Raw genomic sequence first — 28,000 nt, forward strand, 5'->3', positions numbered from 1 at the left:
GGCCCAACAATTTTGGTCAAGGGGGACCCTCGCAAAACCCTAGGACTTATTACATACAATTTGAACAGCATCAAGCAAAGGAATCCATGAAGAAAAAATAAGAGAAAACATTTTCAATTACATTACCACCACTTTTCTTTCAATGTGAGCCAAAATATAAAGACTACAGATAAGTCTGAGCTGGGATAAAAACAAAACAAAAACACTCCCCAAATAACATGAGCATTCCTTCTATACTTCCAAACCAATCTTTTTAACAACAGGCTCCAGTGTTTGCAATTTAAACTTTACATCATCCATGAAAATCTTTATGAATCAATTAAGAGACACAATTTCCTCTAAAAATAGACAGTAAAATTCTCCCCTCTGAATATTTTCTCTATTGTGAGTCTGGAAGAGAAAAACTGTAAGTGAAATAACAACATATTGCATGTACTTTTAAACCTAAAGAACAGACTTCTGTAATCCTGAACCAAACCAATGCTTGATCAGACTGTCAGACCTCAGAGGGAAGGTAGGGGAGTGGGGACAAGGGAGATAGATCAACCAAAGGACTTGTGTGCTTGCATATGAGCCTAACCAGTGATCACGGACAACAGGGGGATGGGGGCATGTGTGTGGGGAGGTTTGGGATGGGAAGGGGCGGGGGGTTGATGACAAATATGTGATACCTTAATCAATAAAGTAATTTAAAAAAATTTTTTTTAATCAGAGAATCATTGAAATTAGAAAATTGGGCCCTAGCCGGTTTGGCTCAGTGGATAGAGCATCGGCCTGTGGACTCAAGGGTCCCGGGTTCGATTCCAGTCAAGGGCATATACCTTGGTTGCAGGCACATCCCCAGTGGTGGGTGTGCAGGAGGCAGCTGATTGATGTTTCTCTCTCATCATGTTTCTGGCTCTCTCTCCCTCTCCCTTCCTCTCTGTAAAAAAACAATAAAATGTTTTTTTTAAAAAAAAAAAGAAATTAGAAAATTGGCTGCATACTTGATAATATTTAAGAAAACACTGTAAATATTCCCTAGGCTTGACGGTGGCATTGCAGTTGTGTTTTGTTCTGTTTCCACAGGTTTTCCCCCTCAAGTATTATCTTTCAAATACACCTGAAGAATTTACTCATGAACAGATTCTGAGGTTTGCTTTAAAATATCCAACAAGGGCCCAAGCCGGGTTTGGCTCAAAGAATAGAGCATGGACCTGTGGACTGAAGGGTCCCAGGTTCCACTCTGGTCAAGGGCACATGCCCGGGTTTCGGACTGGATCCCCAGTGGGGGGCGTGCAGAAGACAGCCGATCGATGATTCTCTCATCATTGATGTTTCTCCCTCTCTCTTCCTCTCCAAAATCAATAAAAATATACTTAAAATAAAATATGTGTGTGTGTGTGTGTGTGTGTGTATATATACATATACATATATATATATACATATATATATATATATATATATATATATATATATATATATATATATATATATCTCCATCTCCATATATTCAAAAAGGCAGGCCTGGCAGTCATGCTCAGTGGTTGAGCGCTGCCCTATGAACCAGGTCACAATTTGATTCCAGGTCAGGGCACATGTACGGGTTGCGGGTTCGATCCTCAGCATGGGATGTGCAGGAGGCAGCCAAACGATGATTCTCTCATGGATGTTTCTACCTCTCTCTCTCCCTTCCTCTCTGAAATCAATAAGAATATATTTTAAAAAATAAAATATGCAACAGGTGGGTGAAACAGGATTGACCATGTGATAACCATGGGTGAAGCTAGGTAACTGGTACACGAAGCTTTTTATACTCATCTATTGTGTACACAGTTGAAAGAAAAAAGTATCCCATACATCAAAACATCCTGTCAAAGGTAGGGAAATTTTGTCCCACTAAATCACCCAGAATTCTGTTTTTTTTTGTTTTGTTTTGTTTTTGGTATGTATCCTATTCTGTTTTTTTTTTTTAATATTTACTTTTTACATTTTTTAAATTAAGGTATTATATGTGTACATATCTTACCATTGCCCCTCCCACCCCACTCCCATACATGCCCTCACCCCCCAGAGTTTTGTGTCCATTGGTTATGCTTATATGCATGCATACAAGTCCTTAGGTTGATCTCTTATCTCCCTAACCTTCCCGCTGTAATTTGACATTCTGTTTGATGCTTTACTACTGTCTCTGTATCTATCTTTTTGTTTGATTAATAAATAAGTCAAACCAATTAACTTCCTCCAGTGGAGCTGTAACTGAAAAACAAGCCTCACCTGGGTATCTTTTAATTCCACTCATCAATTAGATGAGTGCTGAGGAAACGACCTAGAATTCCAACTTATAATTAGTGATCTTATTTTAACTTCAACACCGCATGTCCGTTTTGAGTCAGAATGATGAACTATCACGGGTTGTTTGTTTTAATTTACCTTACTCTCCCCCCTCTCCCCCGAGTATTTGAACTAAGTTTGGTGAGTGGCATACTAGTACAAAAGCGAAAAGTAACTGATGTTGTTCCCTCCCAGGAAGTAAACTCTTTCAATGAGAAGAGTAAAAGACTCGACCGAATGTGACACACAAGTCACCGAAATCTCGGGGTGCTCCCTCCCCCAAAAGCCTTTGAAGTGATGAGAAAGGAGCGACCCTGATTGGCTGGTTTCATCTCCGCCTCCTTTCTTAGGGGAGGTGCTAGAGAGCAAAGAAATCATCAAAAGACTGGCCGGAAGAAGGAAAGCGAAAAGCATGGAGTCTGGACAACCAGCCCTTAAATAACTGAGAACTGTACCTAACAAATTAGATGAAATTAAGAGGGAGGTAAGTGTAAAACACCTCCACCGTACCTGAGAGGCTCAAAAGTGGAAAAACCCGGCTATAGGTACAGCTGATTCGTACTCCCTTCGCTCCCCAAGTCCTCACAGGTACAAAGGCGCAGAGAACTCTTCCTGACCCTCGCCTAGAGCGGCGCCGCCAAAACCCCGACCACCCGGACCACCCGGGAGCCCCGAAACCACGGCCCCGCTCCTCAGGCCAGACACCCCTCTTTTCCTGGCCGGGCGAGGGGGAGAAGGGGGACTGAGTCTTGCTTGGGGAACTCGCCAGCCGCCGAGGCCCTCCGCGCCTGCCTGGAACTGGGGTCTCGGGCCCGCGGCGCCCACTCAGGGCCCAGGCCCGGTGCCCTGCGAGGCCGGTCTCGAGCCTCAACCCTGGTCCACCCCGAGCTGGTGGGACCCGCACGACCCCCTGAGCCGCACCGGCCGCTGCCGAGCGGACCCAGATACTGACTTACCTGTCTTCGCTCTTGTTTTTCTGCTTCTTCCCCATCGCGTGACAGCGGCGCTCGCGGCCCCAAACCCGCTCTTCGCTCTCTCACAGACCCACTGTCCCCCGGCCGACTTCGGGCGCCACTCAGCTCCGTTCGCCCCGCGCTGCCGCCTCTCGCACCCGGCTCTGCACAGACCCGCGCACTGGGACAGGGCACATATGGTGTGGGCTCGCAGTGCGCAAGCGCATCTTCCCGCCGCCTCGGCGTGCGGACGCAGGGCGTGGCTCAACGAGAGCTGCCCTTCGGGTAGAGCGTCTCCACTGCACCCGCCCGCCAGGCCGGAGCCCGAGCGCCCCCTTCCCGCAAGCGTCCGCCGCGCATCGACGCCCGCGAGATTTCCAGGTTCTAGAACCCAAAGGCTGACAATGAGGCTGAAAATTCCCCAAGTCGGCCCCCTCCCTGCGGGGGGACGCAGACTTGGAGAATTGGAGCCCGCTCGGAAGCCGAACTTGATTGAGCTGGGCTTCCTTTCCACCTTCACACCTTTGTAGTCTCAGCTGCTCGAAATTCAGTAAAGAATCACAATTAAAGATAAGCGCTCTGGTTGTTCCCTAGGGAAATAAATCCAGGACAAAATTGGGCTTCTCAGTGACTTCATGAATTAGGAAGTACGTACAATCACTAAAAAAAATAAAAGAAGGACACACCCATTAAGTTCCCCAAATAGGTCGTTTACTAAAACAAGTTCTAAAAATTTGTGTTAGGGAAGTCACGAGGGAACCTAGGAAGGTGGTGAAAATGTGCTATAACTGGATCTGGTCGGTGACATTACGAGTGTTAACTACATACAAACTAATCATGCTGTATGTTATAATTCAACTTTTTTAAATGTTCAATAGACAAGATGGAAACGAAGTTGGAGTGTTACTCCTGAGCAAGAGCGTAGCTAGCTATATGATTTCTGACATAACATTACTGAGGTCCGGAGCCTACAGACAACTCCAGCTAAGCACTACAACTCCCAGCATACTTTGCTCCCGCGCCCTCTGGGCTGTTTAAACCCCGGACCGGAAACGGGGCCGCCGTATGGGCAGGGCACACACGTCAGCTCCAGCCTCTCGCCCGCCTTCCTCCGCCGTCACTTCCTCCGGCGTCGCAGGCTGTAAAGCGCAATCGCGCCTTAGTCAATCTGGAGGCGGAAGTGACGGCTGCTTCGTAGCCATTAACAGCTGCTGCGAGGCTGAAGCCAGGGTGGATTGTTCTTCTGGAGCCGCTGGTCCGTCACTTCTCAGGTATCACCGAGAGCTCAGGTGAGGCTGCGATGGTGTAAAAAAAACGGCCGCCGCGGCCCAGTGCTAATGGACACACTGCCGCTCAACATCCTTCCAGGCCGGGGAGGGGCGCGGCCCAGGTGCCGATGTCAGTGCTGTTGTGACAGTTTTGGAGCCTGCGCCTTGGGAAGCGTCGAAGGCGGGGGCCACCTGAACTCTGCCCTCATCTGTTCCGGGGTGGCTCAGGGAGTGGCCGGATACTTTGGGGAAGACACCTTGGGAAGGTACTGTTCTCAGTTAAGGAGGAGGACTCTTGGTTGGTTGTGAGGGTGCACGTAGGCGGATCAAGGAAGTGGTAAGGTAATTTGAGAACAAGTCTTTTCCCACCGTTCCAGTTGAACTGAAAAATGGAAAAATCAACTGCTTGTGGTTTAAAGAATAGAGTTATAAGGATTGCTAAACCATCTGACCTTACCCCTTTCAATGCGGTGAGCACCATCACCTGCCCCTCCCCCTCCCCAGCAGCTCTTGTTAATCACTCTGCTCCACATTATCCCAGCATTAAATTCTGAATTCACCCTAAAAGGGGGAAGGGCACTTAAGAATAGAGCCACAGTTGTTTAATTACTATAGATAGGAGGTTTTCTTACAGACTCCGGGAAACTAGGATGTGTTGCAAGAAAAACAGGGCTGTAAAAAGAAATACATTTTAAAAACAGACCAAGGACAGGACTCTTTGATTTGGTTGCTGTACCTGGACCCTGACCCCCTCCGGGAGTTCGCTTCAGGAAGGCTGACCATTCTCCTGTCCCAGGAATGGGCTGAACTATTTGTAGCATCACAGAAGACTAGCCGCCTTAGGGGGTTTGGCTCAGTGGATAAAGGGTTGGTCTGTGGATTGAAAGGTCCGGCTTCGATTCCGGTCAAAGGCACATACCTTGGTTGCAGGTTCCCCAGCCCTGGTTGGGGTTCGAGCAGGAGGCAACCAATGTGTGTCTCTCACATCGATGTTTCTCTCTGTCTCTCCCTCTCCCTTCCACTCTCTTTAAAAAATCAATTGAAAAATATCCTCAGGTGAGGATTAACTAAAAATAAATAAATAAAGCTTTAAAAAAAAGATTAGCCATCTTTTTATCAGACTTTGAGCTCCTGAAGGCCAAACTGCAGACAAGACCCTCCCTTTTGCCCTGGCCGGTTGTAGGCCTGCGGACTCAAGGGTCCCAGGTTCGGTTCTGGTCAGGGGCATGTACCTTGGTTGCCGGCGCATCCCCAGGGGTGGTGTGCAGGAGGCAGCTGATTGATGTTTCTTTCATCGATATTTCTGGCTCTCTATCCCTCTCCCTTCCTCTGTAAAAAAAAATCAATAAAAATATATTTGAAAAAAAAAAAAAAAGACCCTCCCTTTCCCTGTTATACTTGCAGCTTGCTGCTACACATAGTTATCTTTTTCCTCATCTATAATAATAAAAGCATAATATGCTAATTAGACCGGACAGCTGAACAACCTTCTGGACGACATTCAGATGAAGCCCTGGGGGCTGAGGCAGAGGTGGTTAGGGGCAATCAGGCAGGCAGGAGAGTGGTTAGGGGCGATCAGGCAGGCAGGCAGGTGAATGGTTAGGAGCCAGCGGTCCTGGATTGCGAGAGGGATGTCTGACTGCCAGTTTAGGCCTGATCCCACAAGGTTGGGCCTAAACTGTCAGACATCCCCCGAGGGATCCTGGATTTCGAGAGGGTGCAGGCTGGGCTGAGGGACCCTCCCCCCTCCTCCATGCATGAATTTTGTGCACCGGGCCTCTAGTCCTAATATAATCAGCCCACTGGTGACGGGGGTCAGAGCAGAATTTCCAGGTGACTGACTGCTCTCCCCAAACTGCCGACATTATTGGAATAAACACTCATTCATGATTCAACCCTGTCTCTGCTTAATTTGGCTCAAGTAGTGACAGGCAGCCTCTGACCCATTGTGTCCGGTATCAATTCTATATGCCCCTGGTAACAGGTTCTGACAAGCAAGTCAGGGTTTAGTATTCAGTTTTCTGCCTCATCTAGCCCCTGTAAAGTCACAATCTCACTGACATTTTTCTTGGGAGGTGGGGAATGTAAAATTCTTTTATTACAGAAAATATAGCTCCTTTAAAATTTTATAGCACTTGAGGAACTAACAGTTTGTTCATTCAAAGTTAATTTTTTTTCCATTGATTTTTAGAGAGAGGGAAAAAGAGAGGGAAACATTGATGTGAGAGAGACATCGATGGGTTGCCTCCTGCACGTGCCCCTGACCGGGGCCTAGGCCCGGGAGGAGCCTGCAAACAAAATGAACCCAGGACCCTTCGATCCGCAGGCCAGTGCTCTATCCACAGAGCCACACGGGGCCAAAGTTAAATATTTTTTGTGAACTGAAATGTGCATTTCAACTGCTTTTTCTTTGGAGAAGGAATCAAAAGTGAAGTTTGCAGGAAGACTATTTATCTTCAGTTCCACAGAAGCTGGTGGATGAGATCACAGTATATTCAGATTTTTTTGTTAATCCTCACCTGAAGATACTTTTCCCAGTGAATTTTTGAGAGAGCAGAAGGGAGGGGAGAGGGAGGAAAGAGAGAGAAACATCGATTGGTTGCCTCCTGAACGGGGATCGAACCTGCAACACTGTAGTGCCCTTTACCAGGAATCAAACCCAAGACCCTTCAGTGCACGGGCTGAAGCTCTAACTACTTAGAAACACCGGCCAGGGCTCCTTCAGATTTTTAAAAGTGCTTCGTTAGTATTTGCAGATGTATGTAAGTAGTTGAGATGCAACAGCCTCCTGCTTTGATAGACAACTTATAAATTATATTTCTGTAGTGATCCAGGTGTACACATAAAAATCTCCATTGATTATTGCTGGTGGAAAATAATACATTTCTTTTTAAAGAATTTTATCTTTTTTTTTTTTTAGAAAGACAGAATCATTGATTTGTTGTTCTACTTATTTATGCGTTCGCTGGTTACTTCTTATATGTGCCCTGACCAGGCGTTTGAACCTGCAGCCTTGTCGTATGGGGATGATACTCGAACCAGTTGAGCTGTCGGGCCAGGGCAGGACTACATTTCTTTAAAACCAATGTAATTGAGATCTTCCTTTGTAATCTGAATTAGAATATGTTTACAAACTCCTATCTTACATAGAAGAGTGATGGAAAAGTCAAAAATAGACTATTACATTGTTTTACATCAAAGCTAAGAACACTGAGTGTCAATAAATCAATACCAATATCAATCTTGTGGCCTCATAGATTTTGTTAGATAATGGGAGGAAAGGAATGGAAACCTAAGCTTAGGGAACACCAGACATCATTCTTTACATAAATTGTAATTGCCTTTCTTAGGAGTTAAAGAAATGAAAATCCTTTAGGCAGAGACCATGAAAATGTGTCTTTTGCTCAACTCTGCTCTGTGTTGAAGCGAAGTTTGGTATCTATGTGTATGTGTACAACCTTACAACAGTTTAGTCATTTGTATTTTGCTTCTCTTTCTTTGGTAAAGAATAATGATTGTCAGTATATATCACTAGCTGTAGCTCCAACTACTATAACTCCCACCTACTCATTTTTCTCTGGTCTGTGGTGATGTGCTTAAAGACTTATCTTACTTTCATATAATAAAACAAAAACTAAATCAGGAGCACCTAAACTTTGCTCTAAATCGTTTTTGAGTGCTGTGACTATAATCTACTGAAAAGCCTAACTTCCTGAAGTGCTTGGTTGTCAGCAAAACACTTTGTGAACTACAAATTATGCACTTGCTGGAATTTTTTTTAAAATAAGAAAGAAAACTTGACTTATTTGCACTTTTATTTCTAACTTTGTAAACCTTCTCCCCAGCAGCAAGGCTAAACTGTAAAGAATGGAAGCTCATACATCTGTCGACATGTTTTCAAAAGTCCTGGAAAATCAGTTGCTTCAGACCACTAAACTAGTGGAAGAACGTTTGGATGCTGAAATTCAGAAAATGGACCAGATGGATGAGGATGAACTGGAACTCCTCAAAGAAAAGAGACTTAAGGCCCTAAAGAAAACTCAGCAGCAGAAACAAGTAACCTCCCTGCCCTGCTTTCTGAAATTACTTAGCAGTGTGCGCCTAGCAAATGTACACATGTGCCCGTAGTTACATTACAGGTCCTCATTTTTAAGGTGTTTTTCTTTTTCTTTCTTTCTTTTTTTTTTACCTCAAATTACCTATCACTATTAAATATTTGGCTGGATAAAAATTAGCTTTAAAGACACATTCGAAATCAGCCTGCTCAATGTATTAGTCTACAGTCAAGTAAAAGAAATACGCGCCCAGGATCATTTTCTGAGCTCGGACGTGTGTGGTTGCAATGCACCAGAAGAGCACTGTCAGCAGCAGGAGGCAGTGGTTCCCTTTCGGGTAGTGAAGCCAGCCTGTCATAAGTTAGCTGTGCTCAAAGCATATGAGATAAGCGTTAAACACACTGCTCATTGCTAATGCTCAACTAGAAAAAAGTCATACGAGGGTATTTTGGTAGAACTCTGTATCGACCTGATTTGCAGTGAGGAACATATTCATTGTCTTAAAAGAAGTGGTCCAGCAGTTCTGAAAACAATAGGCTGAGTATTTATAATAAAAAAAACAATTAAAGCAGGCAGCCTTTAGACTTTTTTTTATTAATATACAAATCAATTTAAAATGAATTTGTCATGGAGTAACTCAGAGGATCTTATTTTAGAGCTTTTACTGCATTTTTTTTTTTTTTTAATTTTAGAGAGGAAGCAAGGGAGAGAGAGAGAAACATCAGTGATGAGAGAGAATCATTGATCCAGCTGCATCCTGCATGCCCAGGCATGTGCCCTGATTATGAGGAATTGAATCGTGACCTCCTGGTTCATAGGTCAACACTCAACCACTGAGCCATGCCGGCTGGGCTTTACTGCATTTTAATAGATCTTTTTGTTGTTGTTGTTGTTAACATGTTTTCTGAGGAAATAGGCAAGAAGCCTTAATGGTTTTTATAGCCATTCTTTTTGAAAGAGGAGTGTAGATTGTACAGTAATTTTGATTTTTCTGATCCACGAAGGTATTGGGGAAACCAATGTGCACAGTGACATAAGTACTTAATAGACCTGTGTTAGTCAGTATTCCTCAGTCAGCCAAGCACCCCCCTACTGTGGCAGCTAGAGACGTAGGACATAGGTAAGGAGCAGAAGGACAAGGTAAGAAATAGGATGAGCCCACCAAAAATTTTGTTTATTATTTTCTATTTTAATAAAAATACTGTTTTAAGTGCACAGGTCATTGGCAAGTAAAGAAAGGGATCATGAAATGTCACATATCACTTTAAGGAATTGTATTTGAGAGGTGAAACTGTTCATAGGGGCTTTATCGAAGAAATGTCGCATAAGGAAAAGGTATCTGGGCCTTCTGTGTGTGTCAGCTCAATGGAAGCCAGTGTGAAATGGATACTGCATCTGGGCTGCTGTAGCTTAAGTGCAGAGGAGGAAAGGAGATGGCGATCCTGCCTCTTGCTAGTTGGACCTTCTGGAGGCTGCATTCAGACCTCTGCCACGTTTTAAAAGAGCATGGAGGAATTAGACTGTGTTCAGAGGACAACCAGAAGAGGAAGTCTAGATACTGTTTCATGTGAGAAACAGTCCAAAGGAAATGGAGATTTCAGTGTAGAGAAGGGAGGACATGGGTGAGATGTGCTATTTGAAGGGCCAACGTGTAAAGGAAAGATTAGAACTTTTCTCTCTAATCTTTGGTTCAAGCTGGGATCCACAGACCGAAGTTAGAGATATAGAGTACTTAAGTGTGAGAAGACCTTTCTAAAAATAAGTACTAGAACATATACAAATGCTTTTTAGGCACATGTGTCAGGCACTGTTTTACTTATCTTCATGTTGAGTGTCTTATTTTCACAACTACTCAGTGAGGTAAATGCTCCATGATCTGCACTTTACACATGAGGAGATGGGGCTCAGAAACGTTATTAGAATTCATAGCCTGATAAGCAGTAGAACCTTTATTCAAGCGCAGGCAGAAAGTTCCCCTTTTATTAAAACTCACTGCCTGAACAGGAAACGGGCTGCCCATTGTGGGGAGAAGCTTCTTGTCAGAGGCTGGAAGGTCTGCCAGGCGTGCTGATAAGGGAAGTTGTATTATGTGACTTGTGAGATCTTTGTTGTTTCTGGACACTGAGTAGACAACTCTTTCTTCTAGGATATTGCCCATTGGCCACCAGTATAGGGAGTTCCTGCCTCTCCCTGATGGTCATCGAGAGTAAGCAGGGCCTCTTGAGCATCAGAGCTGCAGTAACCCCTCCCCCCTCTTTTTCCCCCTGTCTCCAAAGACTGGCTTTATCTCATGAGCATTATTTATGAAAGCTTTTTAGTAATTTGAATTAAATGCTTCTGATTTTAGTAGTTTGAGTACAGAGAAATTAAATAGCTTGCACATTCTAAGTCTCATGAATCTAAATTTTTATTTTCAAAGTTCTAATAAAACATATATTCTAAGTTACCAATATAGGTAATTGTCATAAATATGAGCCGTGCTGTGGAGATAGTACCCACACTACTTTTGCATGGACACTAGAAACATAGGAAAGTAAGTCACTGAAAGGAATTCCTTTCTCTACAGGGTAAAATCAACTACATTACAAAGTACAGGGTAGGACAAAAGTAGTTTATAGTTCCTATGTAAAATAATACACTAATTAAATAATACAAGAATAAACTGTTAGACACATTCACAAGTGTAAACTATTGCCTCACCTGTATTGTGCTGAATTGTACACCCACTGTAAACTGGTACTAAAAGAGATAATTTCAAATGTGTAATATTTCTCTTTTTTTCAAATCAGGAATGGCTTTCAAAAGGTCATGGGGAATACAGAGAAATCCCTAGTGAGAGAGACTTTTTTCAAGAAGTCAAGGAGAGTAAAAATGTGGTTTGCCATTTCTACAGAGACTCTACATTCAGGTAACATTGTCTCCTTCAGTGACTTTTTTTAAACATGGAGAGATGTTTGAATAGAAATATACTGACAGAGAAATTAAGAACAATAAAAGGAACTACTTTCTAAGTTGTTTCTTTGTACTAGAAGTCTGTACATTAAAGTTAAGCAATTGTTATTTTAAAGATTAATTTAAAAACCAGTTATATATACAAGTATAAGTGAACATTATTGAAAGTCAAGAATATTTTTATATTAATGGCTGTTTTCTGAATTATATATTTACTAACTTTAAAAACACCTTAGAAATGTACACTTAAATTTTTTATCAGTGCAACAAGAATTTTTCTACATTTTATTTTCCTTTTTCTTTTTATTGAATTTATTGGAGTGACACTGGTTAACAAAATTGTACAGGTTTCAGGTGCACAATTCTACAACATGTAGTCTGTACACTGTATTATGTTTACCATCCCAAATCAAGTCTCCTTCCAGCACCATTTATCCCTCCTTTACCCTCCCCTACCTCCTTCCACCTCCCTCCACCTATTCCTCCTACCCCCCTCCACTCCCCAGCAGTCACTACATTGTTATTCCTGTCCACGAGGTCTTTTTTCTCCTTTTTGACTCAATACATCCACCCCACCCCATCCAGCCCCCTCTCTTTCCCTCTACTCCCCCAACCCCCAGCTGTCAGCCTATTCTCTGTCTGTGAGTCTGTCACTATTTTGCTTGTTAGTTCATTTTGTTTATTAGATTCTACATATGAGTAAAATCATATGGTATTTGTCTTCCTCTAACTTGCTTATTTCACTTAGCATAATGCTCTCCATTTTGTTGCAAAGGGTAAGATTTTCTTTTTTTATGGCCTAGTAGTATTCCACTGTATAAAGGTACCTACAGCTTTTTTTATCCACTCATCTATTGATGAACATTTGAGCTGCTGCTATGTCTTGGCTATCCTATCTAATAAAAGAGTAATATGCAAATTGACCATCATTCCAACACACAAGATGGCCAGCAGGGGAGGGCAGTTGGGAGCAACCAAGCCAGCAGGGGAGGGCAGTTGTGGGGGACCCAGGCCTGCAGGGGAGAGCAGTTGTGGGGGGGGGGGGCGGACCAGGCCTGCAGGGGAGGGAAGTTAGACATCAGTCAGGCTGTCAGGGGAGTGGTTAGGGGGTGATCAGGCTGGCAGACAGAAGCAGTTAGAGGCAATCAGGCAGGCAGGCAGGTGAGCGGTTGGGAGCCAGCAGTCCTGGATTGTGAGAGAGGTCCCAAATTGGAGAGGGTGCAGGCTGGGCTGAGGGACTCACTCCCGTGCACAGATTTCGTGCACCGGGCCTCTAGTTGTAAATAGTGCTACAGTGTGAACATAGGGGTGCACATATTCTTTCGAATTAGTGTTTTGGGTTCCTTCAGATAAATTCCCAGAAATGGAATCATAGGTCATAAGGCACTTCCTTTTTTTTTTTTTTTTTTTTAGGTAACTCCATACTGCTTTCCACAGTGGCTGCACCAGTCTGCATTCTAACCAACAGTGCATGAACAAGGTTCCCTTTTCTCCACATCCTCCCCAACACTTGTTGTTTGTTGATTTATTGATGATAGCCATTCTAACAAGTGTGAGGTGACATCTCATTGTGGTTTTAGTTTACATTTCTCTGATGATTTGTGACATTGAGCATCTTTTCTTATGTCTATTGGCCATCTATATGTCCTCTTTGGAGAAGTGTCCATTTAGGTCCTTTGCTCATTTTTAAATTGGATTGTTTGGGGTTTTTTGGTGTTGAGTTTTGTAAGTTCTTTATAAATTTTGGATATTAACCCCTTATCAGATACATCTTTGGCAAATATGTTCTCCCATTCATTGGGTTGTCTTTGTTGATGGTCTCCTTTGCTGTGCAAAAATGTTTTAGTTTGTTTTGTTTTTGTTTTGTTTTTTAATATATTTTATTGATTTTCCACAGAGAGGAATGGAGAGGGATAGAGAGTTAGAAACATCGATCAGCTGCCTCCTGCACACCCCCTACTGGGGATGTACCCACAACTGAGGTACATGCCCTTGGCCGGAATTGAACCTGGGACCCTTCAGTCTGCAGGCCGACACTCTATCCACTGAGCCACACCGGCCAGGGCTTTAGTTTGGTTTTGATTCTAACATTTAAGTCTTTAATCCATTTTGAGCTTATTCTTGTGTATGATGTAAGAAGATGGTCTAGTTTCATTTTTTTTGTACATATCTGGCCAATATTCCCAACACCATTTATTGAATAAACTACCTTTACCCATTGTATGTTTTTGCCTCCTTTGTCAAATATTAATTGACTATAAAGACATGGATTTACTCCTGGGCTCTCTATTCTGTTCCATTGATCAATATGTCTGTTTTTATGCCAGTATCATGTTATTTTGATTACTATGGCCTTGTAGTATAGTTTGATATCAGGTGGGGTGATTCCTCCAACTTTGTTCTTCTTTCCCAAGATCACTGTTGCTATTTGGAGCCTTTATTAGGTCCATGTAAATTTTTGGAATATTTGTTCTATTTCTGTGAAATAGCCATTGGTATCTTGATTGGAATTGGTGTTGAATCTATATTGCTTTGGGTACTATGGACATTTTAATTATGTTAATTTTTCCTATCCATGAACAGGGTATATGTTTCCACTTATTTGTCTCTTCAGTTTCTTTTTTCGGTGTCTTACAATGTTCCGAGTATAGGTCTTTTACATCCTTTATTAAATGTAATCAGTTCTAGTAGTTTTTTGGTGGAATCTTTAGAGTTTTTTATATACAGTATCATGTCACTTGCAAATAATGACAGTTTTACTTTTGCCTTTCCAATTATTGATGCATTTTATTTATTCTTCTTATCTGATTGCTGGGGCTAGGACTTCCAGTACTATGTTGAAAGGAAATGCTTTTAGTTTTTGCCAATTGAGTATGATGTTGGCTGTGGGTTTTTAATATATGGCCTTAATTATGTTGAAGTATGTTCCCTCTTTATTTTGCTGAGCTGTTTTGTTTTGTTTTGTTTTTTTTTATCATAAACGAGAGGCCCGATGCACGAAATTCCTGCAAGGGGCTCAGCCCTTGCAGCCCTGGCTTTGTCCAGAAGGTTGTCCGGCTGTCCAGTCTAATTAGCATATTACGCTTTTATAATTATAGATGGGTGCTGGATCTTACCAAATGCTTTTTCTGCACCTTTTGATATGGTCATGTGGTTTTATCCTTCATTTTGTTTATATGGTATATCACATTAATTTGTTTGTGTATATTATACCAACCTTGCATCCTGGAATAAATCTCACTTGATCATAGTGTATTATCTTTTACACTGTATTGCTGGATCCAGTTTGCTTTAATTAAAAATTTTAGGGTTTATGTTCATGAGGGATATTAGCTTATAATTTCTTTCTTCGTAGTATCTTTATGTGGTTTTGTAAAATTAGCTTAGGAGTCTCCCCTCCTCTTGAATTTTTTGGAATAATTTGGGAAATATCGGTGTTAGTTCTTTGAATGTTTGGTAAAATTCATTTGTGAAGCCAGCTGGTCTAGGACTCTTGTTTGTGGATATTTTTTTGTTTGTTTGTTTTCTTTTTGTTAATCCTTACTCCAGGATTTTTTTTTTTCCCATTGATTTTTAGAGAGAGTGGTAGGGAGGGAGAGAGAAACACCAGTGTGAGAGAGACACATCAATTGGTTGCCTCCTGCACGTGCCCCAACCAGGAGCCAGGGATTGAGCCTGCAGCCACGATGCATGCCCTTGACCAGAATCAAACCTGAGATCCTTCAGTCTGTGGGCCGATGCTCTAAGCACTGAGTCAAACTGGCCAGGGCAGTTGGGTGTTTTCTGATTGCTACTTCAGTTTTACTAGTTGTAATCTGTTTATTCAGATGCTCTTGATTCTTCCTGATTCAGTTTTGGAAGACTGTATGTTTCTAGGGATGTATCCATTTTATCCATATTGCCCAATTTGTTGGCATATAGTTGTTCATAATATTTTCTTAAAATTCTTTGTATTTCTTTGGTATATGTTGTTACTTTTCCTCTTTCATTTCTGATTTTATTTATTTGGGTCCTCTCTTTTTCTGGATGAGTCTGATTAAAAGTTTGTCAATCTTGCCCTAACCGGTTTGGCTCAGTGGATAGAGTGTCAGCCTGCAGACTGAAGGGTCCCAGGTTCAATTCCGGTCAAGGGCATGTACCTTGGTTGCGGGCACATCCCCAGTAGGGAGTGTGCAAGAGGCAGCTGATCGATGTTTCTCTCTCATCGATGTTTCTAACTCTCTATCCCTCTCCCTTCCTCTCTGTAAAAAATCAATAAAATATATATTTTTTAAAAAAGTTTATCTTTTCAAAGAACCAGCCCTTACTTTTATTGATCTTTTTATTATTTTTTAGACTCTATTTCAATTATTTCCCCCCTGGTCTTTATTATTACCCTTCATGCTACTCACTTTGGGTTTTCTTTTTTTGTTCTTTTTTAGTTCCTTTAAGTGTAAAGTTAGATTATTTATTTGAGATTTTTCTTTTCTTGAGATAGACCTGTCTTAGGTTCACCACCCAACAAGTTGGCTATTGACATCTTTCATAGATTGATTGCCTGAGACTTATTGACTAAAAATATAAAAATAAAGAAAATTTTGAAATGGTGAAATATCTTCTAAGGCAGGTATGGGAAACATCTGGTCCTCAGGCCATATAAGGCCTGAGAAATCATTTGGTCTGGCCCTGCTAAGGCATTTAGTGGTGAGTTAATCAAATGTTTGACCAAATATAGCAGGCTAATTTTTAAGTTGGTAATTTTGTATACCCCATGAGTAATGTTATAAATATCCAATGGGCCATGGCAGATAAAGGGTTCCCCACCCCTGCACTAAGGGGAAATGAGAGAAGGTAAAGGGTATCAAGGAAACCCTCTGCCATTGTGGTACGCTGTCATCTCCCATTGGCATTCATCTTCCTTAAGTTGCCAACCTCTGGTGTTGATGATGAGTGATATATTGATATATCAGTCTGTAAGATTGATGCGATATGCTTGCTTATGAGATGTTTTCACCTCTAGCTTGTTTTGTGAAGGCAGAGAGTTTACCTGTATGTGGACAACTGTGTTTTGGATTCCTAGCCCTAGAGCAGCAATGGCTGACACATAGTAGATGCTTAGTAAATATATTTGATGGATATATACACAGTGTAGCACCAGGAGTACTAATCTTAAAACAAAACTAAAAAATCAAAATTTTAATCCTTCTTGTATGTATGTATATATATCAAAGTTCCTAGCACATAATAGGCTGTACACTTTCATGTGTAAAATCCCGGAACACTCACAGTGACCTTTTGAGGTAAGTAGGTACATGCTTCATGTGTGGAGAGACTAAGTGGCTCACCTAATGTTATTCAGTTACTAAATGATAAGAAGTTTTAAGCCTAATGCTATTTTAACTACACCACGACTGAAGCTTCTGTATTTTAAAAAATGGATTAATTGACAAATGATACATAGTCTTATTTAAAATAGGTTCCGGCCCTGGCCAGTGTGGCTCAATTGGTTGAGCATTGTCCTATGAATCAAGAGGTCACCAGTTTGATTCCCAGTCAGGGCACATACTGGGTTTCAGGCTTGATCCCCATCAGGGTGCATGCAGGAGGCAAACAATCAATGTTTCTCTCTTACTTCCTCTCCCTTCTGTCTCTCTAAAGTCAATATAAAATTTCCAGCTCTTTGGGGGATGGTGTCTTCAAGCATTCAGAGTGGTCCAGTGTTTTTGACATACCAACCGGGCTCTAACAATACAGCCTCTAACAAAACATAGGCTGCCCCGAACCCCTGGTAATGGAATTGTTCCCCTTTATACCCAGAAGGTTGGGAAAGCACCAAAATCTGCATGTGGCCCGTAGCTAGGCCTGCTTGGTGGAGTTTGCACTGTGAGACCTGAAGTTCTAGGGAGGTTGTCTAACAGGGCTGGTGGTGGATCCACGTGTGCTACATGTGTCCGTGATGGGATCAAGCATGTTTTCCTTTTTGAGGAGCAGGAAATCGTTGTGAACGTGTTGAAGGCACAAGTACCGAGTCAAAAAACTAAACAAGATAAATGAAGCTTTTTTGAGTAATAAAAATAATTAAAAGGCAACAAATAAAATATGTTCCTTATTACTCAAATAAAACCATGGAGTTGATTTATATACAAATGTTCAAGAACATATTTCTCACCTAATGGTTTATTTATTCTTTATTTTGAGCTTTATTCAAAAACCATTTAATAATTACTTCTTGCCCTAGCCGCTTTGGTTCAGTGGATAGAGCATCGGCCTGTGGCCTGAAGGGTCCAAAGTTCAATTCCAGTCAAGGGCACATGCGAGGATTGCGGGCTCATCCCCAGTAGGAGGCGTGCAGGAGGCAACTGATCAATGATTCTCATCATTGATGTTTCTATCTCTCTCTCCCTTTCCCTTCCTCTCTAAAATCAATAAAAAGATGTTTAAAAACAACAATAATAATTAGTTCTCTCCTACCATTTTCACTAAAATCTCATTGCTGCACTTCAGGGTGATATATGAAAAGATACATTCAGAGGAAAAGTGATGAGATATTAAATTTATCAGAAATTCCCTAAGCCCAAACCTAATTAAGGAAAAGCTACAACCAAGGAGTACCCCGAAAGCCTAGTAAAAACAACTCTGTTAAAAAAAAAAAAAAAGCCCTCGCTGGTTTGGCTCAGTGGATAGAGCGTCAGCCTATGGACTGAAGGGTCCTGGGTTCGATTCCAGTTAAGAGCATATGCCCAGGTTTCGGGCTTGAACCCCAGTAGGGGGCGTGCAGGAGGCAGCGATCAATGATTCTTATCATTGATGCTTCTCTCTCTCTCTCTCCCTCTCCCTTCCTCTCTGAAATCAATAAAAATATATCTTAAAAAAAAAAAAAGAACAACTCTGAGGCATCTAGTGTCTTAGGCATCCACAGCAGTGGTTCTCATCTGTATTGGGCACGAGCATCACCTGCATGTTTCCCAGCCACACTCCCAGGGAATTTTGACTAAAAGTTGGATGTAAAGAATACCAGTGGTGAAAAGCTACTGCTCAAAAAGAATATTATGATAGTCTGTTTCAGAAACACTAGAGGATTGACCAGTTTAAATACATCCTACTTTAAAGAAAATGTCACTTTTATTATTCTCTTTAGTAGAAGATGGCTTAATGAAAGTTACTTCTGGTATTTTCATTTTCTAAAACCACAATGACCATATTTACAGCCCTTACCTTTAATATGCTTCTCGCTGACAGAGTTGCACAGCTGGAAGTGTTCCTTCTCAGTGGCACCAGTCAGTCTTTCCTGATGACTGGCACATATGGCACATTTCTAACTCTGAGAAGTCTCTCTGAGTTCCATCAAGTTTAGATTTGTCACCCTTCAAACTTCCTGTATAAGACACCAGGAATCATGCATAAAAGAAATTACAATTTTTTGTTGTTACCACGAACATGACAACTTTGTGAAGCACAATTTAAGGCATATTTTGAATGTTTTGTATAAATTTCATTAAAGCAAATCTGACTTCCTAGAATACTACATTGTTTTTCTGCCTCGGATAATCAGGCAGCTACCTCTAAAACGGAAGTAAGGGTACCTGACACAAGCACCAGTTGGCTACCCAAGTATGAGACTCAGATAAACTATGAAATTAGGTGTGCCTTACTTAATGACATTTCTCTTTAAAAAGAACTCTGTTGTTTTGGGTTTTGATTTTCTATATTTGTTATTTACAGGTGTAAAATACTAGACAAACATTTAGCGATATTGTGCAAGAAACATCTGGAGACCAAATTTTTGAAGCTGAATGTGGAAAAAGCACCTTTCCTTTGTGAGAGACTGAAGATCAAAATCATCCCCACACTAGCACTGGTGAAAGACGGGAAAACGCAAGATTACGTCACTGGATTTACTGACCTGGGAAATACAGATGACTTCTCCACGGAGACTTTAGAGTGGAGGCTTGGTTGCTCTGATATTATCAATTACAGGTAACTTTTAACAAAAGACTTACTTTAATTCACATTTTCAGTGATATTTTTAGAGAAGATTGTTTTATGTGAACATTTATTTTATGGAACTAAGATCTTTTGGCTGACATGTAGAAAAACTTTCACAAAGTAAGAGCGTATTTTTTAAAGTGTACGTTATTAGCATGACCTCACAGCAAAAATCAGTTGTGGATAAAATTGAGTCTTGGAATGCACCTAGCTATAAAAGTTCTCAACCTAACAGATCCTATTGCATCTAATTCTGTATAATCTGGAAACCCAAAATGACACCTGGAATGAACTTTTCCCTGATTTAAACCAGATTATTCAAATTGATAGTGACTTACTTTCAAACATTAGATTTTAATGTATATTCCTGTCTCATTTGCAGAATCAGATAAAATATACAGAATCTCATTTCTGTGCTTAAATTGCTTACTATGGGGAACAGTCTCACTTCGAAAACCATCTAAAATCCAACTTCCTTTTTTTATTCATCTCTTTGTCCATTTCTCCAGACAAATAATTTACCAAATTCCACAAATTATAGCATATCATCTTGCCCTTTGTGCCTGTTCTTCTTTTTTTGTTAATCTTCACCAGAGGATATTTTTCCCATTGCTTTTCAGAAAGAAAGTGGAAGGGAGGGAGGGAGGGAGGGAGGGAGGGAGGAGGGGAGAGAGAGGGAGAGAGAGGGAGAGAGAAAGAGAGAAAGGGGGTAGGGGTGGGGGGACATCGAGGTGACAGAGACACATCAACTGGTTGCCTCCCACATGCGTCCCAACCAGAGGCAGAAAGCAAACCTACAACCCAGATACGTGCCCTTGACCAGGAGTCAAACCTGTAACCCTTCAGTGTGCAGGCCAGTGTTCTAACCATCGAGCAGCATCAGCCTGGGCTCCATGGATTTTTAGAAGGGGGGGCGGGTAGGGGAAAGAGAGAGGGAGAAAGAGACATCAATTGGTTGCCTCCTGCACATGCCCCCAAGCAGGACCAGAATCAAATCTGCAACCCAGGTATGTGCCTCAAACCCATGACCCTGTGGTGTGTGGGCTGATGCTCTAACAACTGAACCACACCATCCAGGGCCTCTATGCCTGTTCTTTTTTTGTTACTGTTCTTTTATTATTATTATTTAATATATCTTATTAATTTCAGAGAGAGGAAGGGAGAGGGAGAGAGAGATAGAAACATCAATGATGAGAGAGAATCATCGATCAGCTGCCTCCTGCACACCCCCTACTGGGGATCAAGCTTGCAACCCGGACATGTGCCCTGACCAGGAATCGAACCATGACCTCCTGGTTCATAGGTTGGTGCTCAACCACTGAGCCAATCCGGCTACTAAAGCCTGTTCTTGATTTGCAAGAATAGTTGGTAAAACTGCAGTTGTCATTCCACAGTCATTGTGCCTTTCAATAAGTAGAAGTCTTCTCGCCTTTTCACTTCTCTACCCCTTTTCCTCTGCATCTTCCCTACACGTGTCTAAATGATTCCTACGTCGTGGAAGTTGATTTGGGAGTTTTAGGTATTATTATCTTAATACTAAACAAAATATTAATATTTATTTTTAAAAATCACTTATTTTTAAATGATTTCAAACTTTAAACAATTTGGAAATAATACAAATGGTGCTCATATACCCTTCACTCATGTTCCCTATTTTAAACACTTTATATTTGCTTTATCTTAATTTTTTTTCAGAATCATTTGAGTGGAAATTGTAGATATATTATACCTTTACATACTTTTATGTATATTTTCTAGGAACAATGACTTTGATTTTCTTATGTAATCACAGTTCAGTTATTAAAACAGGAACTTGAGGTAATTTATAGACCTTACTCAAATTCCAGTAATGCCCTACATATAAAAAAATGCACTGCTTGGAGTTAACGTGTTTTTAGTTTTCATTAACATGTAACAACCTGTTACCCTTCATTTGTTTTTCAGTACTGGGATATTTTGGAAGAGTTCAAGCTAGTTATTTTACAGAGCATCCCCCAACGGGGTTTGTCTAATGTTTCAAGTTGAGATTCAGATTATGCATTTGTTCACAGGTATATCATAAAAGTGATGTATTCTTCCTTCTTAGTGCACCGTATCAGGAGGCATGTGATGGTTTGTCTCATTTCTGGTGAGGATAACTGAGCACTGGTTAACCAGTTGTCTACCAGGCCAAATGGTGATTTAAGGAAGAACTTTTCCATATCTCATGTTAATTTTTACTTGTTTACTTATATTAGAATGGGCTGTAGATCATTTTATTCACTGGGTTACATTCTTTTGCTGTTATTATTTACTTTGAAGTTCGGATTTCCCCAGGTTAGACCAGTGAGAGCTCCTTTCATACTGGCTTCTATATCCTTTGGTCACGTCCCCATAGTGTTTGAGCACTTGCTTTCTGGTACAAATAAGATGTTTTAGGGGCACTCATGTTGTACTCTCCCTAGAATTGGCTATTTCTCCAAGAAGCCATGGTTCCTTTCAGTGGCAAGTGGTATTTCAAAACTAAGATCTAGCCTTGGCCCAGTGGCTCGGTTGGAGCATCGTCCCAAACAAAGGTTGCAGGTTCAATTCCTGCTCAGAGTACATACCTAGGTTGCGGGTTCAATCTCAGGTTAGGGCACATACGGGAGGCAACCAGTTGATGTGTCTCTCTCACATCAATGTCTCCCCCTCCCCTCCCCCCCCCCCCCCCCCCCCCGCTTCCTCTCTCTAAAACCAATAAAAACATATCCTTGGGTGAGAATTATGCTAAGCAAAATAAGCCAGTCGGAGAAAGATAAATATCACATGATCTCACTCATTTGTGGAATATAATGAACAACATAAACCAGTGAACAAAAATAGATTCAGAGACAGAAGCATCGAACAGACCGTCAAACCTCAGAGGGAAGGCAGGGGATTGGGGAGTGGGGGTTGGCGGGGTAAGAGATCAAAGGACTTGTATGCATACATATGAACATGACCAATGGACACCGACAATAAGGGGGGTAGGGGCTTGTGCTGGCGAGTGGGAGCGGGCGGGGAGAGGTCAATGGGGGAAAAAAGAGACATGTAAAAGTTTCAACAATAAAGAATTTTAAACAAGATCTAGGTACTAGGTAACTCCCAGATATTTTGAAAAAGAAATTGTTGTATTTCATTTCTGAAGCATCATTCTCAAGCATCATTGAAAAAGAGTTTCATACCAATTCCGGTTAATGATAATAACTGCCATGAGTTTTGGTGATGTCTGTAGAAATCTAAACATTAAAGGTTGTTAAACAGAATCGAACCTGTCATAACAGGCTGTCAAAAATACAGCACCATTTTTTTGTGTCCTTGTCACTGTGAAAAGATTCAGCATATCCAAAACAGATGAGAAAAAAAACTTTGGTTTTCTTCTTTGTTTCCGTCAGAAATTCTGTTGGCATCCTGTGAAATGTTAATGATAAAAGAGAAAATAAAACATTGATCTTAAACATTTAGTAGTACAAAGTAAGGTTTACCACTATTAACCAACAGTATGAATAAATATACCTCTTCCTTGACACTAAGTTTTTAAAGAAAAATTTACTCTATTTCATATGTTAAAATGAGAGAAAAAATATATTTTTCTGTACTAAATCATAAAGAGTAAGTGCTTTTCATATTTGCTTTATTTTCAGTGGAAATTTAATGGAGCCCCCATTTCAGAGCCAAAAGAAAATTGGAACAAACTTCACAAAGCTGGAAAAAAAAACTATCCGAGGAAAGAAATATGATTCGGACTCTGATGATGATTAGAGAGCAGTTATAATTCTTTGTAAATTGTCTTTTTATTTCTGCTTACTTTAGAATTAGATGTGTTTTCTAAGTTCTGTTAGTTTTGATACATTGGTCATCTAATGGTCATATTCTAGTTTTATACAGTTGCATCATATTGAAAGACATCTTCAATATTTTCTGTGTGGAGCTCACGTTTAAATTGAGGGAAACTGCTGAGTTCTTAAATTATCTGGGTAGGATCTGAATTCTATATTTTTGCAATTGCTTTTATCACAATATGATTTTCACGTCTTTATACCATTCACAGTTGTGTTTTTAATTCACTGGATTGGAAACAAATGCAAGGAACTATTTCAGGACTAATTCACATGCATTATTTACTTTATACAACAGGTCAAGTAACAGTTATTGGTGTAACAGACTGCACTTGTAAATGAATGATAAACACTTCATGTCTGGAATATGTTTGCATAACTATTAAAGAACTGCTTATTTATTCTGTGTGCTGCATGTTGATATTGAATCAACTGATGGCAGAGGAGAACTTTTTCAGGTTGTGAGCGTATTGCCATATTTCAAGGGTCCTGATTGCTTGTATTTTAAGGCATGCATTTAAAAAATCAGGAAGTACTTTTGGAATGGCAACATGAGGAGATCTACAGAATCATTGAAACAACCATAACTTGTAAATACTAATATTTTTAAAAATTAAAGTCTCTGAAATTGTCATAAGAGTATAAAGCAAACAAAAATATTTATTCAAGAAATTATTACTAACTCTTGGTAAAGAAAGGTGAGTCTCTGCTGTTTGAGCCATGACCCCACACCCTTCCTCCCCCTAGCTCCCGATCTCAGCCCACAGTTTCTCCCTAAGAGGAGCAGACTGCTCCATTTCTCTTCTACCCAGTCCCCACTTGGAGCACAGATCAACCCTGGGAATGGCAGACCAAGCGAACTGTTTCCTAATCACTGTTGCCCCAGCTCACTCAAACCCATTGAGATTAACAATTGGCTTACTCTTAAACTGGGACAGTAGTGATTAGGTTGGAGGTTTCATGCAAGAGAGGCAAGCAGACACCAGGGGCTACCACTCACTGCTGGACTTGTAAGACCACAGGTATCACTCCTAGAAAACTGGGCTATGCTCCCACCCCCCAGCTACAGGCGAAAGCACAGAGGCTTGACCCAGTAGGAGGAACAAACTATAAAAACAGCTTTCATGGGGTGCATTCCCTAAAGAGACTATTTAAAGCAGAGTTAAAAGAAGTTTAAGGATTCTACTGTAGACTGGAGAGATTTGGAGAGGGAGTCCATGATAACAAACAAAAGGTGAGAACTTTTAACAGAATTAACGTGCAGCTAAAAGTAGCCCTAAGGTTGGAACAGGCCTCAAAGACAAGTGCTTGAATTTAATTGGATCAAACTGTAGCAATATATACCCCAGGGCTTGTAAGAAACAATAGAATGGTCTGCTAGAATAAGTGGGTGTTAATAGAGGGTGGTGACAGTAGAAGCTGGCCAACTGAGCCCCTCACAGGGAGATCAGGGAAATGAACAATAGAGCCCTGCTGACACTCATTGGGGTTGGAGGGGAGTCGAGCTACAGCACGTGCCCACCAGAAGCCTCACTTTGCAGGGTAAGTGGACTTCACTGAAGTAAGTCCGCCTATGGCTCTAAGCAAATAAGCGAACAAGCCCTGGGAGGGGGGATGAGCGCCCAGAGCTGCTATATTTAAGTGTCCAGTTCCCAACATAAAATTACAAGGCCTGCACAGTAACCGGAAACTGACCGGACACGGAGGAAAAAGCAAAAGGGGCTCCCTTGAGTGGGCCCAGATGTTGGGAACATACAAAAGCTTAAAGCAGCTGTTACTTAGTTTTTAAAAACTAGAACCATGCGGGAGGTATAGAAAGATAATATTCCATCAAATAGAAAATAAAGAAGAGATAAAAAATATTTTAAAAGAGCCATATCAAACTTTCTGGACTTGGAAAGTACAATAACTGTAATGAAAAATTCATTAGAGGTACTTATCATATTTGAGCAGTAGAATCAGGAAAGGTGCAAATTAATACAGATACTGCCATCCAAAGAACAGAAGGGGGGAAATGAAGAAAAACAGCTTCAGAGAAGTATGAGACATCAACATGTATGTAATGGGAGTGCCAGAAGGAAAGTGAGCAGGAAAATAATTAGGAGAAATAATGCCTAAAAAATCCCAAAGTTGATCAAAACAAAACAAAACATGAAACCAAGAAGATCAACAGATTCTTAAAGTGGAATGAGCCACACCCAGACATGTCAGAATAAAAATGTTAAAAGACAGAAAAATCTTGAAAACAGAAAGTCGCTCTTGTATAAGAAAACCCTACTAAGATTAAAGATTATTACAGACATAGTGGAGGCCTGAGGCAACGAAATGACATGCACAGTGCTAAAAGGAAAAAACTCAACCCAGAATCTTACACGTAGCAAAATTATCGGACATGAAGGCAAAATGAGGACCTTCTCAGATATTAATTCATTTTTAGGAAACCTACCTTATAAGAATGCTAAAGGAGGTTTTTCAAGTTGAAAGGAAGTGAGACCACGCAGTACAGTAGTAGCTCCCCTTATTTTCGGGGGATATGTTCCAGGACCCCCAATGGATGCCTGAATCCTCAGATGGTACCAAATGGTTTGGTACTGTATGTATGTATGTATGTATGTGTATATGTATACAGTAGGTCCTCAGGTTACGTCGGAGATCCATTCCTACGGCGTGACGTAACGCGATTTTCGCCCTAAGAATCCACCTACATAAGCACCTACGTCACTCACATGGAGCACATACACAGCAGTAATGAAGTGAAACAGTAAAAAAAAAATTTTAAATAGATAACAATTCCTGACCTTTACTTGTAAATAAATAATAAAAAACATAAAGCACATATGTACATACGTCAAAATGATGGAACTAATACCTCAATAAAAAAATGTCAAAAAAAAAATGATGGAACTTTTTTTTGTAAATAAATGGGAGATGGCAACGTAACCACAAAACGACGTACGTTGAGTCTGACGTAACCCAAGGACTGCCTGTATGTTTTCTGTTCATGTTTTCCACCCACAAATTTAATGTCTTTTCCAATTTAACTAAGCACTTACCACTTGATGTGACCATAATCTTTGCAGTTAGAAGTACAACAGCAAAACAAGCATTTCTCTCTCATTCACAAGTTCGTGGATAGAAGATTTGTTCTTACTGGAGATCTTAAAGACCTCAGCATATAAATTATTTTTCCTTTTTAAGTCAAGAACTTTTTCCTTTTCACTTAAAGGAAGCACTGACTCCTCCTCTTTGGCACATCCGAATTGCCAGCTTCACGCCTCTTGTGCTTTGGGGCAATTATTAAGTCAATGATGAGTTACTTGGACATGAGCACTGCGACACCATGACAATCCATCTGGAAACCGAGAGGGCTACTAAATGACTGACAGGTGGGGAGCATCTCCAGTGTTCAGACGCTGGAATAAATTTAACAAAGGAAATGGAATACTTGTACCCTGAAAACTACACATATCACTGAAGTAAAAAAGACCAAAAAGGTTCAAGTACATCTCATGTTCATGAATTGGAAGATGGCAATACTATCTAAAGCAGTCTACAGCCTCAATACAATCCCTATCAAAATTCCAGTGGCCTTTTTTGTAAAAACGGAAAGGCTGATCTTTAAATTTATATGGAATTACAACTCAACAACAAAAAGACAACCCAATTTGAAAATGGGCAAAGGTCTGGGGGAAGACTGAATGTGTGGTAACTACTTAATGGGCACAGGGTTTCCTTTTTGGGAGCTAAATAGAGGTGCTGGTTATACAGTATTTTAAATATATATGTACTCAATGTCACTGAGTTGTACACTTTAAAACGGTTAACTTTATGTTATGTGAATTTCACCTCAATTAAAAAAACACACACCTAAGTTCAAATTGTGGAAGTAAGGGTTACAGATAGTATGTGATCATTACATGTTCTGACAATATAGATATAATACACTTTTTTAAATTAGGAGAGAATAGAGAGCATATAAAATAAACTCACTAATTGCCTTATAGGTGGGCATTAGCTCAAGTTAGAAGCTCAGGGAAAGGAAGAGATGAGAAAAGAATATTTCTGGCTAACTTCAGTGTTGTTCAAAGTAGGTTTTGTATGAGGATAACCATGAAAACAAAGAACATTTGTAAAAGAATATTTGTTACATTTCATTGTTTGTGGTACTGAACACAACGGGTCTGAGGCTGCCTGTCACTTCTAGAGCCAAATTAAGCAGAGACAGGGTTGAGTCATGTATGAGCATTTATCCCAATAATGCCGGCAGTTTGGGGAGAGCAGTTGGTCACCTGTAAATTCTGCTCTGACCCCCGGCACCAGTGGGCTTATTGTATTTGGATGAGGAAAAAGATAACTACATGCAGCTTCGAGCAGCAAGTGTAACAGGGAAAGGGAGGGCCTGGTCTGCAGTCCGGCCTTCAAAGTCTGATAACAAGGTGGCTAATCTTCTGTGATGCCACAAACAGCTCAGCTTGTTCCTGGGACTGGAGAAGGGTCAGCGTTCCTGAGGCAAACTCCCAGAGTGGGTCAGGGTCCGGGTACAGCAACCAAATTAACGCATGTCCTGTTTATGTTCTCAAAATGTACTTTTCTGAGTAATGGACCCATGGAGGGCCCTTGTCTTTCTTTCTACAGCCTTGTTTCATCCTCCAGGT

General features: G+C 40.9%; 2 protein-coding genes across 6 annotated transcripts in view; one reads left to right on the forward strand and one right to left on the reverse strand.

The window, feature by feature from the left end:
* The window catches only part of EIF5B (eukaryotic translation initiation factor 5B), a 66,709-nt gene extending 63,116 nt beyond the window's left edge, over positions 1–3,593 (reverse strand). For both annotated transcript variants that reach the window (XM_028132713.2, XM_028132712.2), the window contains exon 1: positions 3,270–3,593. In XM_028132713.2, the coding sequence (XP_027988514.1) occupies positions 3,270–3,304 (35 nt within the window). In that variant the 5' untranslated portion in view covers positions 3,305–3,593. The remainder of the gene's footprint in view (positions 1–3,269) is intronic.
* An 813-nt stretch (positions 3,594–4,406) lies between these two features.
* Positions 4,407–23,751, forward strand: TXNDC9 (thioredoxin domain containing 9). Of its 4 annotated transcripts, none has more exons than XM_008156517.3 (5): positions 4,407–4,555; positions 8,380–8,590; positions 11,379–11,497; positions 19,243–19,497; positions 23,151–23,751. In XM_008156517.3, exons 2-5 carry the CDS (start codon positions 8,402–8,404, stop codon positions 23,266–23,268), a joined length of 681 nt encoding a protein of 226 aa, XP_008154739.1. In that variant the 5' UTR covers positions 4,407–4,555; positions 8,380–8,401; the 3' UTR covers positions 23,269–23,751. The 4 variants fall into 4 exon arrangements, with proteins under 4 accessions (XP_008154739.1, XP_027988518.1, XP_054584109.1 ...); XM_028132717.2 differs by having other exon boundaries at positions 8,383–8,590; XM_054728134.1 differs by having other exon boundaries at positions 4,407–4,537; positions 8,383–8,590.
* The last annotated feature ends 4,249 nt before the right edge of the window (positions 23,752–28,000 follow it).

Source organism: Eptesicus fuscus, chromosome 16, assembly GCF_027574615.1.
Source record: "Eptesicus fuscus isolate TK198812 chromosome 16, DD_ASM_mEF_20220401, whole genome shotgun sequence".
NCBI lineage: Eukaryota > Metazoa > Chordata > Mammalia > Chiroptera > Vespertilionidae > Eptesicus > Eptesicus fuscus.